This window comes from Babylonia areolata, chromosome 10, assembly GCF_041734735.1.
Source record: "Babylonia areolata isolate BAREFJ2019XMU chromosome 10, ASM4173473v1, whole genome shotgun sequence".
Taxonomy (NCBI): domain Eukaryota; kingdom Metazoa; phylum Mollusca; class Gastropoda; order Neogastropoda; family Buccinidae; genus Babylonia; species Babylonia areolata.
The window spans coordinates 13,492,137-13,508,281 of NC_134885.1; the positions used below are offsets into that span (position 1 = coordinate 13,492,137).

The 16,145-nt window shown below is 40.8% G+C and overlaps 1 protein-coding gene across 1 annotated transcript; it reads right to left on the reverse strand.

The window, feature by feature from the left end:
- Positions 1–777: 777 nt before the first annotated feature.
- Positions 778–16,120, reverse strand: LOC143286465 (uncharacterized). The gene is made up of 12 exons (XM_076594038.1): positions 15,942–16,120; positions 14,916–15,083; positions 13,577–13,766; positions 12,744–12,833; positions 11,417–11,503; positions 9,000–9,184; positions 8,439–8,541; positions 7,626–7,709; positions 6,707–6,843; positions 5,792–5,859; positions 4,613–4,747; positions 778–4,358 (listed from the first exon to the last, which is right to left on the reverse strand). The coding sequence occupies exons 2-12, from the start codon at positions 15,074–15,076 to the stop codon at positions 2,059–2,061; spliced, it is 3,540 nt and encodes a 1,179-aa protein (XP_076450153.1). The 5' UTR covers positions 15,077–15,083; positions 15,942–16,120; the 3' UTR covers positions 778–2,058.
- Between the last annotated feature and the right edge of the window lie 25 nt (positions 16,121–16,145).

A 16,145-nucleotide genomic window follows, 5' to 3' on the forward strand; every position in this document is an offset into this window, starting at 1 on the left:
GACCACACTGTGTCACAGGGCAGGACAGTGAGTGAGATTCAAACCCAAGACCCCTAGCTAAGATTGACCACACTGTGTCACAGGGCAGGAGAGTGCCTGGTGGGTTAGCAGGTCTGCACATGTTGACATGGGAGATGACAAAGCTCCACTGAAAACGCATCAGGTGTTGTGGCAGGGATTCAAACCCAGGACCGTAGGATTGAAAATCCAATGCTGTAACCACTTAGCTGTTGCAAACAAGATTCTGAAAAATGTATATTTTACACACATGTACATTATACATAAACATTTCCATAGAATGGAGAACTAGGTGAGGTACAGATGGTGTGATTCATACCAGCTTCATATAACAAACTACAGATCTTGCTGAGTACCTGTATATGACCAGATACAAATAAACTCCAAAGTTGCGTGGAAATTTCTCTCTGCCTCTCTGTCTGTCAGTCTCTCTCTCTCTCTCTCTCTCTATATATATATATGACAAACTACAGATCTTGCTGAGTACCTGTATATGTCCAGATAACTCCAAAGTTATGTGGAAATTTCTCTCTCTCTCTCTCTCTCTCTCTCCCTCCCTCTCTATATACATATATATGTGTGTGAGTGTGTATGAGTGTATGATATAGATGTACAGATAACCTCAAAAGTTACCTGGAAATTCTCTCTCTCTCTCTCTCTCTCTCTCTCTCATCAAAAAGTAAACACACACAGAGAAAGTGGAAAAGGATATATATTTATTCGGCATTGTTGAAAAGGTCACAGCCCATTCTAATTGGAGATGCATAATACATACAATTGTTCATACATGAATAAAGAAAAATATATTTAGAAGAAAAGGTCATGCACGTAAATAAGCATGCAAACTCACTCACACCCTTTCACATAGTATAAATGAAATGAATATATATATGAGAAAATATATATTTCAGTTGTTTCTCTCTTTTGCACACATTTGCACAAAATCAGGTAAAAAGCAAAAGGCACACTAAGACACACATGTACACAAACTACTTATATTCATTCTTAGCACTCGCATACATACACAGATACATTGGCACACACCATACATCAAACAACTTCTTGAACTGCTTTGCCAGAATCCCTTTTCTTCTCTGTACCTCTCACTGTAAACAGGGTTCCCAGGTGGTGGGCATGAAGCCAAAAAAGGACCTTTAAAGGACTTTATAAGGACCTCAAATCAGTTTAAAAGACCTTTGCCGACATGACTTTACAGTACACCCCAATCTATTTGACATGCAGAACAGCAGACACTTACCTCTCATAAACGGAAGAACAGCTAATCCCATTTGACTGTCGTATTTAGTCTTTGCAATTCACGTCACTGTAGGCTAGGCCTAAGCAAAGCAGCAGCAGCAGGCGTGACTCACAGCCACTGTACCACGCTTCGCGTCTGCCACCGAGCAGAAAGCGCACTACTGTTAGGGCCTAGGCCTATAGGCTGTATCCTCCTACAGTAAGTACTGAGTTTCAGACGATCGCGTCGGCATCTTTCAACGCGCTTTGCAACTTGCGGTTTTGGTGTCGAAGGTGTTTCAGTTTCGTTCTCAAGTCTCTTTCTCTTCATAAAACAGGACTTAACAGTACCTTTCAAAAATTAGAAGGACCTCCTGATGAGTTAAAAGGACCAACTTGCTGAATCAAAGCACTTAAAAGGCCTTTTGACCAAAATCCAATTCCTAAGGACTTAAAAGGACTTGAAAGGACCCTACGAACCTTGGTAAATCTCTGACAGTTATTTCAGTATTCAGCAAACAAAACAAAAAAATATATTTCAGCCATGATCATGTTTGTTTTACACAACATTTTTCAACTACAAGTGTACAGATCATAAACTGAATCAACAATTAAAAACTAAGTGTACACAGCAACAAACAAATCAACAAGTAAAAAATTAAACATTCATGTATACAATAAAACAAATCAACAATTTAAACACATAAGAAATATTTTAAAATTAACAAATTCACTACCAGGCAAGGAAGACAGACAAAACCAAAACCATTCTGTCAAATAACATCAGCCAACACCACACACAAGCTAGAACTTGTTGATCATCATGCTCAGCGTTTTGGCAGTGGACTTTTTCAGCTGCAGCCTCTGTGACAACGTCAGGCAGCATGCATCACTGACACCCTCCCCTTGCCTGGAATCCCCTGCAGCCTCACACACAACATCTGCAGAGGCAACAGGAGTGGCCGTCAGCAAACCCTTCTCCTCTGACGACTTGTTCTCTGCTGCCTGTGGACGAGGCTCATCATCATCATCAGACCAGTCACCCAACAGAACGGCTTGGTTGTTGAGCACTGCCGTGGGATGTTGCATGCTTCTTCTGAGTTCCCATGTCTGATCCTGTGATGGAGATTCTAAATGATCACTGTCAGATGCCAGCTGGTGGTCATGTTGTGGACCTGTAGTGTTTGGATGTTGTGCTGGTGGTGTTGGTCCTGCTGGGTTAGGATGTTGTGCTGGTGGTGTTGGTCCTGTAGTGTTTGGACGTTGTGCTGGTGGTGTTGGTGCTGTAGTGTTTGGATGTTGTGGTGTTGGTGCTGTTGTGTTTGGATGTTGTGCTGGTGGTGTTGTACCTGTAGTGTTTGGATGTTGTGCTGGTGGTGTTGGTGCTGTGCCATGGCAAGGGGTGTGTTGTGACAGCTGCAGCTCAGAGTCAGAGGACTGCTGGCTGTCATCGGCCTCCTCCATGCTGGTGAAAAGAGTGTGGTGCAGAGTGAAATGGCCGTCGCTGACAAATGAGTCCACGTCCACACACTGGCTGGGGCTTTGTTTGCACACGCTGTCTGGGTTCTTGGCTTGCACGACAGTGGCATGACATGGGGTGCTGCTATCAGGCAGTACATGCTTTGGTTGACTGCTATGGCTCAGGGGAGAATCTTCACCATGCAGATCCCTCTCCGATAAACACTTAGCATTATTTTGGGAGGTCTGGATTGAGCCTGGGAGACAGTCACCATGTGTCATATGAGCGGGAGCGTTTGGCTCTGGATCTGAGTCGTCACCAGAAACAGTCACGACAGGGTCACTGTTTGGACAGTTGTCAGTTTCACTTTCACTGTCACTCCAGTTCTCCAACAAATCTGTCACACTGATCTTGGTTTTTGGTTTTGGGGAGCACATCCCGCCTTTCATTCCATCTTGGGATACTGTCTTCTTCTTCTTTGCAAGTCTTTTGCACAAAGCAGCAGGTTTTTCGTTTTTCATAATCTGGTCTTCAACAGTACGTGATACATGAAAATCATGGTCTGGGGCATTCTGGCTGTGTGTGGTGGCTGCACTACTGTCATCTGAATCAGACACATTGTCACTTGTATGTGATGAAAGCCTGTCCGCTGCAGACACAGCTTTTGGCATACTTCCTTGCACTGTGTCTCCACTCTCTTTGGCTTTGTCAAATGACATGCAAGTCTTTGACATAGTTTGTAAGGGTTCATCACCCAAAACGTTATGCAGAATGTTTTGTGTTCCAGTCTGCTTGTCTGTTCCACAATCAGTTGTACAGATCACTGACTGATGGCTACCCTGCTCACAAATGACTGAATCAGCTCCTGATGTCTGTACAGACTCTGCATCAAAAGCTGATTCCAGTCTTCTGGGGGAGCTTGGTGCCTCTGATTCTGTGGGTGGTGAAGGATTCATGAAAACTCCATCCACATCATCTGCACTGTCCAGACTGGATCTCAGTCGCTGACTCAATGGAACGTATCTGAGGGAGTGATTCTGAACAGGGTGACTGGCATCTTGAAGAGAGCTCACCACACCAGCTGCTGATGCTGAGGACAATGCCACCTTCTGCTGGCTGCCCAGTCTGGCCTTCAGACGCTGGCTCAGGGGGATGTAGGTGTAGGAATCGTCTAGGTCAACAATGTCACAGTCCTGGGTTCTGCCCATGCTGTCCCCTTCCGCCAGCACATTCAGCCTCTGGCTCAGTGGTACGTACTCCATGCTCCTGTTGATGACGCTGGGGCTTCGTGGGCTGCTGTCCTCACTGCCAGCCACACAATGACTGGCCTTTGGTTCTGTGTCCTTAGCATGAGAACCAACAGCACTATGCTGTGCAACACTGTTACCTTTCCTATCCACACCACTAGGCGCTGCAGAATGGAATGATGGCAGTGAACCGCTGGACTCAAGAGGACGGTAAATGCTGGTTGTCACATCCCCCCCTGGAGTGGACAGGGGAGGGGAGACACAGACCCGTGACTGAGAGCTGCAGTGTGTGGCCAGTGCTGGGTCATCTGCTGGGTCACGCTGACTGCTGACCGTCAGAGCATCCAGCTGACTGCTCAGGGCGTCCACGTCTTTCTTTGATTTTCCTTTTCTGCTCTCTGTAAACAGACAATGCTTTTGATGCCATGGGATCCAAGATCCAAAGCTGGTTTGTTTGTTGAGGATTAAAGACCTAGAACAGCATGATTTAAAGTAAAACAAGCACAAGCTAATGCACAATCATGCAAGCATGGACACACACACACACACACACACACACACACACACACACACACACACACAAACACACACACACACACACACACACCCTTCCATCCACGTATGTACACATGCACAACCGCCACATTCTCACTTTTGGATTTCTCCTCTTTGAGCTGCAGGGTGAGGTGAGTGAAGGAGTCCACAAGAGCTGGGAAGCAGGTCTGGAAGCGGTTTTCCTGTTCCAGCGTCACCAGCCGTCTTGGTTGTCCACTCTCATCCACAAGACCTGCACATTGTGCATGATGCTGATGCTGATGATAAGATACTTATATAGCGCCTATCCTCGGTCACAGACCAAGCTCTAAGCGCTTGATAAACATGGAGTCATTTTGCACAACAGGCTGCCTATCTGGGTACAGCCAACAAACAGCTGCCACTGGGCACTCACCATTTGTTTCCTTTGTCATTCAATCACATTTCAGTCACACACACATACACACTCATACAGACATGTAACATAATTATAAGTGACATGCACACTCATACAGACATGTAACATAATTATAAGTGCTTATCATGCACATAATTCACAACAGCCCTTTTCACATACTGCACATTACACATGGAGAACAAAAATCTATGCATCATTACTTGTAAAAACTTGAGATATAACTTTTTGAATGAATGCTCTTTGCCATATCACTGCCTTGTTCAATTTCTTATTTGTTCTTGTTTTAAATTTGTCATATGCATATTTTCTCTTTTTTTTCTTCTTTTTTTTCTCCTATATTGTTAGTGTTAGCTCAAAATCACAGAAGAACTGATACAATTTTTTTTTCAAGTTTAATAAACACAAACCCTCACCATACTTTATGGCATCTTCAGACCCCCCAAAATGATACCAGCATGGCTGCCTATATGACAGGGAAAAAATGGCCACATAGTCACACCTAACCACAAACAATGTTGCAGACATGGAAAGAAAAAAGAAAAGAGCAAAGATATAATCTTGTGAGACTGATGGGTGCAACAGCAGTGGTATTCACCACAGGTATCAACCTCAAGATTATGTTGTTGTTACACTGGTTCTGCACAGCCAGTCATCCAGTTATGTACTGTGTTTGTGGGTGCAAGCGTGACATTTTTCTGAATGCGCGAATGAAGGCGTATGCGCATGTGTGCGCTTGCCATTTCAAGAATGTTCCTCTATGTGAATAACACACACTTTATATATATATATATATTATTTTAATGTGGGCTTGAATGCATATATTTTACACAAAGATTCTATATAACAATTCTATATAACGCAATATTCATGAGCACTGACCTTTTATGTTGTTCTCCCACTCTACTTCAAAACAAGGCACCCCCTGCCTCACCCTCTTTTTGACAATTCTGGAACATAAATCAAACTTTCGCTATCACATCACATCACATCACACACACACACACACAATACATATATGAATATATATGAAATGCAGTTGGTCTTCTGTTCCTGTCCAATCAAGTTTACGTCATTACCATACTGACTGTAATTAAACATATGCGCGCACGCACACACACGCGCACACACACACACACCACACACACATACATGATGCACAAACTTATAAATCATACTATCATATAGACATTCACACACAATCACTGAACTGGTGCACAAACTTATAAATCATACCACCATGTTTACATCCACACACACACACATGCCACACAAACCTATAAATCATACCACCATGTACACATCCACGCACACACACATGCCACACAAACCTATAAATCATACCACCATGTTTACATCCACACACACACACATGCCACACAAACCTATAAATCATACCACCATGTACACATCCACACACACACACATGCCACACAAACCTATAAATCATACCACCATGTACACATCCACACACACACACATGCCACACAAACCTATAAATCATACCACCATGTACACATCCACGCACACACACACATGCCACACAAACCTATAAATCATACCACCATGTACACATCCACACACACACACATGCCACACAAACCTATAAATCATACCACCATGTACACATCCACGCACACACACACATGCCACACAAACCTATAAATCATACCACCATGTACACATCCATGCACACCAAACCCATGTGACGTAAACACACATATTTCCAAACTTCCCATTCCTGCCACACATCACCCTCCATCCCATTTCCTTTCCTCCCCCTCCCCCTGCACACACCTGCAAGGCTGGAGTTGAGGCCGGCATGCAGTGGACGTCTGGTCGCTGAAGTGCAGCTGGTCCCACAGAGTGGTGAGAGGCAGGGCCTTCTCCACACTGTAGTCCTCCGGCCACTCCAGGTAACGTGAACCCAACCTCTGCCACACAATAGCAATAGCAGAGTGATTAAAGTGCTGGATTTTCCATCTGAGGGTATGAAATGTACAATTACAATTACATGCAGAAAAAAGGATACCTAATTCCTCCATGAATTGTGTCTGTATTTGGCTTCACATGAAAACAGATTATCTTTACAAAATTTCCAAGCTTACAGATGTCCTCAATAACCATCGTCCAAGTTAGATGATCACATCAAAAGTAAGCAAGAAAATTGTCTTCATGGTGACATTTACAGATAAAAAGAAAAAATCCTTAGCAGAATCCACTCATCTCTTTCTCTCTCTCTCCCATGCCTGCAGACACTGCAAACATCCACTATGATCAGTGTTCCAGAACAAAACAGACACAACAAAAACAATTAAAGACACACAATAAAAATAATCACAGACACACAACAAACACAATCCTTTAAACCTGCACAAGATGGAAGCATTTAGATATCTCGTTTAAATACAGAAGGAACCCATCAGAATTTATATTCATACATCAACAAAGCAGACGGATAAGATGATAGACTTGGCTAGTAGAGAGAAATGAGTGACAAAATAGTGAATAAAAAACAGGAAAGAAAGAAAAATATACAGGTGTGTAAAACTTTACAATAAATCAACCAAAGAACCAATGACAACACACAACAGCAGACATGTCTCACTCTTCTTCTCACTCACACAAATCAGTTGGACACTGCCTGCAGCTGTGGCAAAAAGTTATCTTAAACATGTGTGTGAACCTTACAGTGAACCAACCAAACAAACAGTACCATCATCTTCAAAATGCAGGGTCGGTGCCACTGAGGTGGGGCTGACACCTCTGGATCCTTAGTCACCAGAAATTCCTCTACCACCTGTGACACACACAGCCACATGGAACTCACTCAATGGCACAAAACCTTGTGGATAACGCAATCTAGTCATTTTTTTTGTGTAAATATGCATGTACAAATTTAACATAAATTGACAGTTAACAATAAACAGATTATACCTTTTACAACAGATTATACCTTTTAAAATGGTAAACTGCATGAGCTGTCAGTCATACACAAGGAACATTTTACATACAGTTTAGCATCATATTTACCAGGCTAGCTTGTTGTTCACTGGGAGACAGTTTTCTGTGGTGATACTTCTTATTTAACACAGGCTATTCTTTACTGTGCTCATTTTTTAAAAAAGTTACTTGTAGCATGGCTGGTGTGCTTGTGTTGCCAGTGTGTACTGCCGTGCGTGCATGCATGTGTGAGGGGGTGGCGAGGTTGCATGCATGGGTGCATGCATGCGTGCCTGCATGCGTGCGTGCCTGCATGAGTGCGTGCCTGCGTGCATGCCTGCGTGTCTGTCTGTCTTTCTGTCAGTATGCATCTATATTCATGTTCCCAGATAAGGGTGGGAATGTGTCTAAGTGTGTGTGTGTGTGTGTGTGTGTGTGTGTGTGTGTGTGTGTGTGTGTGTGTGTGTGTGTGTGTGTGTGTGTGTGTGTGTGCACATATCTGTATGTTCTCTCCTTTTCACGCCCAATCACAGTTTTCAAACATCTAAGAGGGCTCAAAGCATCATCTAACAATCAGAGTCAGTACCTTTTCGGGAGGAAAATTGGGAAGGGTGGATGCTCTACGCCACACAAAAACCTCTGTGTTGTCCAGGCAGTCGGACACTTTCATACTTTTCCACTCTCCAAATCTGGAATTGGAAAGTTAAAGTTATAAATAATAAGTAACAAGGTGGAAGCCACTAAAAGAATTCAAAACTCTCTACATCCACCGCTAAACAGTAAAGATAACTTCCTTGCATCTATGTGTGTGTGTGTGTGTGCGTGTGTGTGTGTGTGTGTCCACATGTGTGCGTGTATTAAGAACAAATAAAGGTATGTGCATGCATACATGCATGTACGCATGCGGTTTTTACATATGCATGGACAGGTATGTGCATACATCTGATCTGTGTTGGTTATGCCATACAGTGTCATCAGTTAATTTTCATTGCCATAGATTTCATGAACTGTGTATGTCAATAACAATGCACTGTACAAAAGCTGTTTTTCCCTTCTCACTTTACAAACCAACAGAATACTGCCTGGAGCTACGGCAAGAAGTCATTTTTCATCATTAACTTGGGGAGGGGGTGTGGGGGGCAGTCACCTTTTCAATACATCCACACCGGCTAGTGATGTCATCAGATTGACAGCCCAGGTCACACCCACACCTGGCACCCCTGCAGGAAAATAGTCACAACCCAGCAGCAAGGCCAAGGCCACCAGCCTCTCTCTGGTCAGGGAAAGTTCAGAGGTCACATCCTCCATACTGAAGCTGTCTACATGAGGATCCTGGAATAGTGACAGAGAAAAGTTTGGATACTGGCGAAGCAGTGTATTTAATGTTAAACATGTATACATGTGACATGCTGGTGTGTTGTGACTCATCCTTTTCATCCTTTTCGAATTTTGTTTAAAGCTAATATGGTTCACATGTTCATTATGATACTGTGGCTGATCCTTTTATAATTATTCATAAAAACCACTGTAACTTGATTCATCAAAAACAAGCTGAAAAAAAAATCTCAAATCCACATAAACACCTGTATACCTTTAGCAACAGGCTAATTTCAAATTCATAAGTCATGTCAATTTTCTCTTAGTTTCAGGTGACAAAGAGAAAAAATGACTGAATGCTTTCTCCATCTTTCAGAGCAAATCACTCTAGAAGAGTAAAGAGAGGCAGAAGAACACATGACACTTATAACTGTCAAGAACAATAATGTTCTGCTTGAACAGTACCTTTGCATCAATAGTCAAGTTCTTTACATGCACAGAACCTTTGCATCAATAGTCAAGTTCTTTACATGCACAGAACCTTTGCATCAATAGTCATGTTCTTTACATGCACAGAACCGTTGCATAAATAGTCATGTTCTTTACATGCACAGTACCTTTGCATCAACAGTCATGTTCTTTACATGCACAGTACCTTTGCATCAACAGTCATGTTCTTTACATGCATAGAACCTTTCCATCAATAGTCAAGTTCTTTACATGCACAGTACCTTTGCATCAATAGTCATGTTCTTTATATGCACAGAACCTTTCCATCAATAGTCAAGTTCTTTACATGCACAGTTCCTTTGCATCAATAGTCATGTTCTTTACATGCACAGTACCTTTGCATCAATAGTCAAGTTCTTTACATGCACAGTACCTTTGCATCAATAATCATGCTCTTTAATTGCACAGTACCTTTGCATTAACCCTTTCGCTGCCAGGAAAATAAGATTTAAGTGAAATCTATTTGCCAGGGTTTTTTCACAAAAAACGGGTATAAATTTTCCAAAAATTCTGTGCTCTTTGTTATTGGAGAAAGACCCATAAAAGTATATATTTTCTGAAAGGTAAATGAATAAAGAATACAAAACACATGCTGTTTTCCCATTTTATATATTTTTAGTGACATGCTGTTGTTTTGAAATCAGTGTTTTGTTTTTTGTCACATTTTCAACTTGTTCATTACAAACATTAGTCAGGTAATTTGCACAAAAACATCATATTTTCTGGACAAATGGATATCTGCAAACACAAAATCATACTAGAACAACCACGATACATATATATTTTTTTAAGAGATAGATACACAATGCATTGTGACTTCTCCAAGTGATAAGATGGATGTGAGGCCACGCCCCCTCAGTCTCCACCCCCCCTTCTCCTCACCCCTCTCACACGGAAACTTGATTCAGTTCTCATCAGACCGCGTTGGCTGCGTGCCAAGAATATCGCTCTGCTGCTAATTCGGTCATCTGTCGTCTGCTAACATCTGCACAGCCGGCATCACTCACTGACAGTCGCATCTTGGCCACTCTCTTGATTACTCCCTTTATTTTCTATCAGATCGTCCTATAAATGTTCATCTCTATCTTCTCCTTCGAATTTACGCTTCAATTCTTTCTGAGCATCAGCTAAAGAAAGAAATCATGGTTGATTTAGTTCGTCACGATCGCATGTCTTGAGCACGGCGTCAGTCCGACATTTTGTTGAGCGAGCGAGGAGAGAAGTCAGGCAAACACTTGGACAGTGACCCAACCAAAACGTTCAAATAAAGGACTGCTTCATGACGTAGATGGGGTTTCTAGCTATGAATAGAATCTAGAGAGATTCCCCAGGCTAAAGCTACCACTATTTTTGCCAAGGAAGTGAATGCAAACCAGGGAAAAGTCAGAATATTTCGATGACGAGTTATCTCGTCATGCAGGCAGCGAAGCATACATGCTTGCCATGACGAGTTATCTCGTCATGCAGGCAGCCTAGGGGTTAATAGTCATGTTCTTTACATGCACAGTACCTTTGCATCAACAGTCATGTTCTTTACATGCACAGTACCTTTGCATCAATAGTCATGTTCTTTAACTGCACAATTCCTTTGCATCAATAGTCATGTTCTTTAATTGCACAGTACCTTTGCATGAACAGTCAAGTCCCTAACTGCACAATACCTTTGCATCAATAGTCATGTTCTTTACATGCACAGAACCTTTGCATCAACAGTCAAGTTCATTACTTGCACAATACCTTTGCATCAATAGTCAGGTTCCTGTAGACCACCTTGGCTCCATACAGAAAGCAGTCCCCATCGTCTGACACACAGGCATCCACCACCTGCATATGACAAACTCTTTACTGCAGCTGAACTCCTTGCCATACAGATTCAGACACTTCCTGCCTCAAAACCAACAACACATCAGGTGTGGTGTGGAGCCTTGTGGCAAACTTGTCCACCTAGGAAGCCAGAGAATCTAAGTGCACAAGATTGAATACCATACCCTCCAATAGTCCTTGAGTGGTGGTCTGGATGTTAGTCATTTGGAAGAGGCAATAAACCGAGGTCACATACGCTGCATGCATTTAACACACGTAAAAGAACCCACAGCAACGAAATGGTTGTCCCTGACAAAACTCTATTGAAAAATCCACTTTGATAGGAAAACAAATACACTGCAGACAGGAAAAATAAGGGGGGTGGCACTCTCATTGTAGCATCGTGCTCTCTCTGCAGGTAGAGCAGCCTGAATTTCACACAGAGAAATCTGTTGTGAAAAAGAGTAATAGTATAATACAATGGCAGTAAGTCCGGACAGAAACTGCTTAGCTTTTTTTTTTTGCTTTTTTTTTTTTTGGGGGGGGGGGGGATTGATGGTGTAATGCATTGTTATACATTCTTACTGGAATCATTGTATTGCAAAGTACTCAGACTAAAATCATTTGATCAGGCGCTATATTATAAATGAAGGCACTGTGGCAGAATTGGTAAGGTGATGGACTACTGATCCCCTGGTCAGAGTTTGAGCACCTGTTTCGGCCTGGTGTTGTGTCTTTCAGAAAAGCACTTTACTCTGATTTTCCTCACTCCACCCAGGTGTGAACGGGTACCTGAAGGTTCAAACAGAAGGAGAGGATTGGGCCCCATCTTCCTGTGCTCATCTCTACTGATCATAAATCTAGACACAGTGGATATGAATTCACTGCCCTGATGGCCGTAAAATGCTATGAAACTTTTAATCTTTCTTTTAATTTTATCTAAATAAACATCATTATAAGAAGTGCTGTAAATAGTTTCTGTCCTGACATACAGCACAATAAGAAGTGCTAAGTATGCTAAAGTAGGGAAACTATGAAAGAATAAGAGCAAAATCAACACAGGTGAGAAAAGACTCCTTGCCAAAGAATGATTCAGTCAGAAAGTGGTGGAAGATGACAACATCCCCTTAGCTACCCCACTCCACCCCACCCCCCTGACAACACTTCCTTTCTCACTGCCACTCCACAGCAAGTACACACACACACACACACACACACACACACACACACACACACACACAAGAGCAGTTGTCCTTCTCACCCCAGCAGCATTCAGTGCAGCACATGTGGCCTCTGCCTCTCCCTGGCTCTGGATGTAGGGCACTCCCAAGGCATCCAGCAAGTCACAGCACTGACACATCAACACATAGTCAGTCACTTGTATTGCATTCCAGAGAACACGGTGTTTAGTTCATTCATTTGAATATACTATGCTTATTTTGTTGTTGCGGTAAATGGGATCAAGTATATCCCATTCCAGAGCCAATCCTCAAAAAAACATGCAAAATATACAATGATAAATCATTCTGTTTTTTTTTCTCCTCCTCTTTACCTGTATATGTATAGCAGGAAAAAAAAAGCTGTACTCTTTTGAAATACTAAGTCTGTTCATTCTTTCACAGATGATGACTATTCAAAACAAAAACACACCCATTTCTCAAAGAGTAACTAAATACATGTAAATGAAATAAAACAAACAAACAAAAAAAACCACCATCTCAAACCACCATAAAAAAGACATCACAATTTTGATGAAGGTTGCTTCTTTGTTATATATCAAAGCCTGAGAAAAGCTTAATATTTCATAAATCTATTCAAAACATTACTCTGGCATTGATTATAATGAATCATGAACAACAAGAACAACAACAATAATAATAATAACAATACCAATTATAATAATTATGCATATTTACACTCACACCTAACAGACAGTGAACTTGTGGCACTTATGATAAAAGCTATACATGTACATACATAACTACATGATTTCAAGTACAACATAACATACAAAACAAGCAAGTGCACACATGCACACATAGCCAGCAGAAATTCTAATAAATCTGCATGTTTCCCTGTCAGCAGGAGATCTACCTCTTTCAGCATGCCTTGCAAGCGACCACGAGCAAACTTTCTCTTAGTGTTGCCATGGTTAATGCCCCCATGGCGTGCCTGCAGTCTTCGGCCCATCTCTTCATGTTTCAGGGCCGGTGCCTCACCTTCAATGACAAACACTGGTTTGATGCCCAGCTGTAGCAGTGTGGATATTCTGAAGAATAGGTTTCTGTTCAAACAAACAAAAATGTTTACAAGAATCACGGTGAATGTCAATATAAAACAGCAGCAACAGTTATGAAGTGGCTCAAGTTATAAGAGTACACATACACACACACTTGCAAATAAGTTTCTTGTCAAAACATAAATTCTCCATGTGAAGCTAGGGCTCCTCTTCCCTGGAACAACATCTTTTTCTATCTGCATATATATATATATATATATATATATATATATATATATATATATATGTATGTATGTATGTATGTATGTAATATGTATCTATTTTTGTTATGGGTTTTTCAAAGCTTTCCTGTTAGTGTGACTCTATGCGAAATGTGAATGCAATGCGTCATCTCTGTCTATTATATCATATGAAAGACATGCATTCAGGTCTAGATCAGAAGATGGTCAGTCAAAGAGAGAAGAAAAAAAATCCAAGCCCTTGTATGTCTTTAACAATAACACTTTTACTTCCTAAGTAGGATTTTGTCTGCTAAGCCACCATTACAAATCATTCAATACACTTTAAAACCTTGTCGGTGTACTCTCTCAATATTTGGTTTGGTTTGCAGACCCGTTTTAAGTTTCATTTTCAGACTTCCATCTAAAACATTATGAACAAAGTATTGCCCTAATATCAAGTGCATCGGTTTTTAGTGATGTAACAATTCAGCAAACCATTTTTGACTGTGACTTGATGAAGCCTTGCCTGTACAAAGTGTGCTATCAAAAATCACTGGGAATGATTCTGACTGTTTATAATTATTATCAGTTGTTTCAATAGTTAAATTGAAACATTGATGCTTTTGACTGTTTACATTCATTATCAGTTGTTTCACTTATCAGTTTAACAACTTCTCTTAATTATGAAGTCTGTTCAGCATTTCCTTTAATTGTACTTCTATTCATTATATATTCCACCCTCCATCTGTCCTGTTTCCCATAACACACCATTCATCTCCCCCCCTCCTCCCCTTCCTTTTAAACATTCACATTCAAATGTGAAAATTCATACTTTAACAAAATATCTGCAATCACCAGTATGTGTCAAGGAACATCAAATAAAATTCCTCCTCCTCTACACATTATTCAGTGAACCACAAAGGACACTTCAAGAACAAGGACTGCAAGTCAGTTCAACCACAGCATGCCTTACCTCAAGTGAGGTTTCAGCACTCTGTTCTGCATCTGACGCACTCCCTGGTTCTCACACACCCACATGCTCAGGTCCACTGCCAGAGTCTGCCCCTGCAGAGAGCTCAGCTCCTGGCGTTTTTTCACTGGGCACAGGATTGACCACAGTCCTGTTACACCCATGCTTGATCTGCACAGGAAAAAGTATTATATGTGTAAAATATAAAATTAAATAAATAAAAAAGAAATAAAGAAGTAAAATCTAACATGAGGCATAGTGACCTGAGAACTAGAAAATATCACACACACACACACACACATTTATTTATTTGTCTATATCTACTCCAGTAACAAATAATTTTAAAAACTTTTTTTTTAAACCCATTTCAGTGTCTGTAACTTGTAAATAATTATTTAACTATTTTATATTCTAATATGTTGTAAGAAAGAAAGTTGTCTTTCACACCACCTTGTATATTTTTAAAAGGTTACATATTTTCTAAAATGTAAAACAGCTGTGTTTCTTAGGAGTTTTATGTGCTTAATGTAATACATTAAACAATATTAAAACATACACTTGTGTATTCATTACACTACATAAAACTGATTATGATACTGAATGAAAATTATCCTGCTTTCGTGGATTATAATCAAAAGCCTTACATCCATACAATCAGCTATCCAAATCAGTTAATCTACTGCTCCTAATTCATGAGACACACAATGTTCTTGGATCATGTAATGATTTATCAATGATTTATTTTTGGAAATTTTCCTGTCTTCACATATTTTCACAACTTAGTTTGTAAACCTATGTTCTAAATTACAATTGATTGATTGTGGAACTATAATGCATAATTATATACTGTTATTGTTACGTCTCAACCCAACTGTCTCATTCAGCAGTTGCTGATGTTATTTATCCAAAGCGTACTACTGTACCAATAAGTTTGTAAGTTTCTTTTGATTTCATTTATGCAGTAGCACAGGCTCTTGCAAAACAGACTTTTACTTAAAATCAAGACTCAAGTGGGCCATTGATCATTACAGTTTCTCTCAGTCCAAGTGATGATCGAAGTACTGCAATGTCCTGTGAATCGATCCTACGAATTTCAGAGACTAAAACATCAATATTCTTTTACTTTGATTTGTTTTGTTTCACGCTGTCACAGTACGGTTTACACAATTCACCAGTTAGTTTGCATGAGAACCAGAAAAAAAGCTACTTGTGCTGCTTGTGGTTTGTTTATAA

Excerpts from the sequence above, each read along its gene's own strand:
- LOC143286465 (XM_076594038.1), bottom strand. The coding sequence starts at position 15,076 with ATGGGTGTAACAGGACTGTGGTCAATCCTGTGCCCAGTGAAAAAACGC. Across the intron at positions 13,767-14,915 it reads GTGCTGAAACCTCACTTGAG|AAACCTATTCTTCAGAATAT; the intron begins GTAAGGCATGCT and ends TTGTTTGAACAG. Across the intron at positions 11,504-12,743 it reads CTGCACTGAATGCTGCTGGG|GTGGTGGATGCCTGTGTGTC; the intron begins GTGAGAAGGACA and ends TGTCATATGCAG.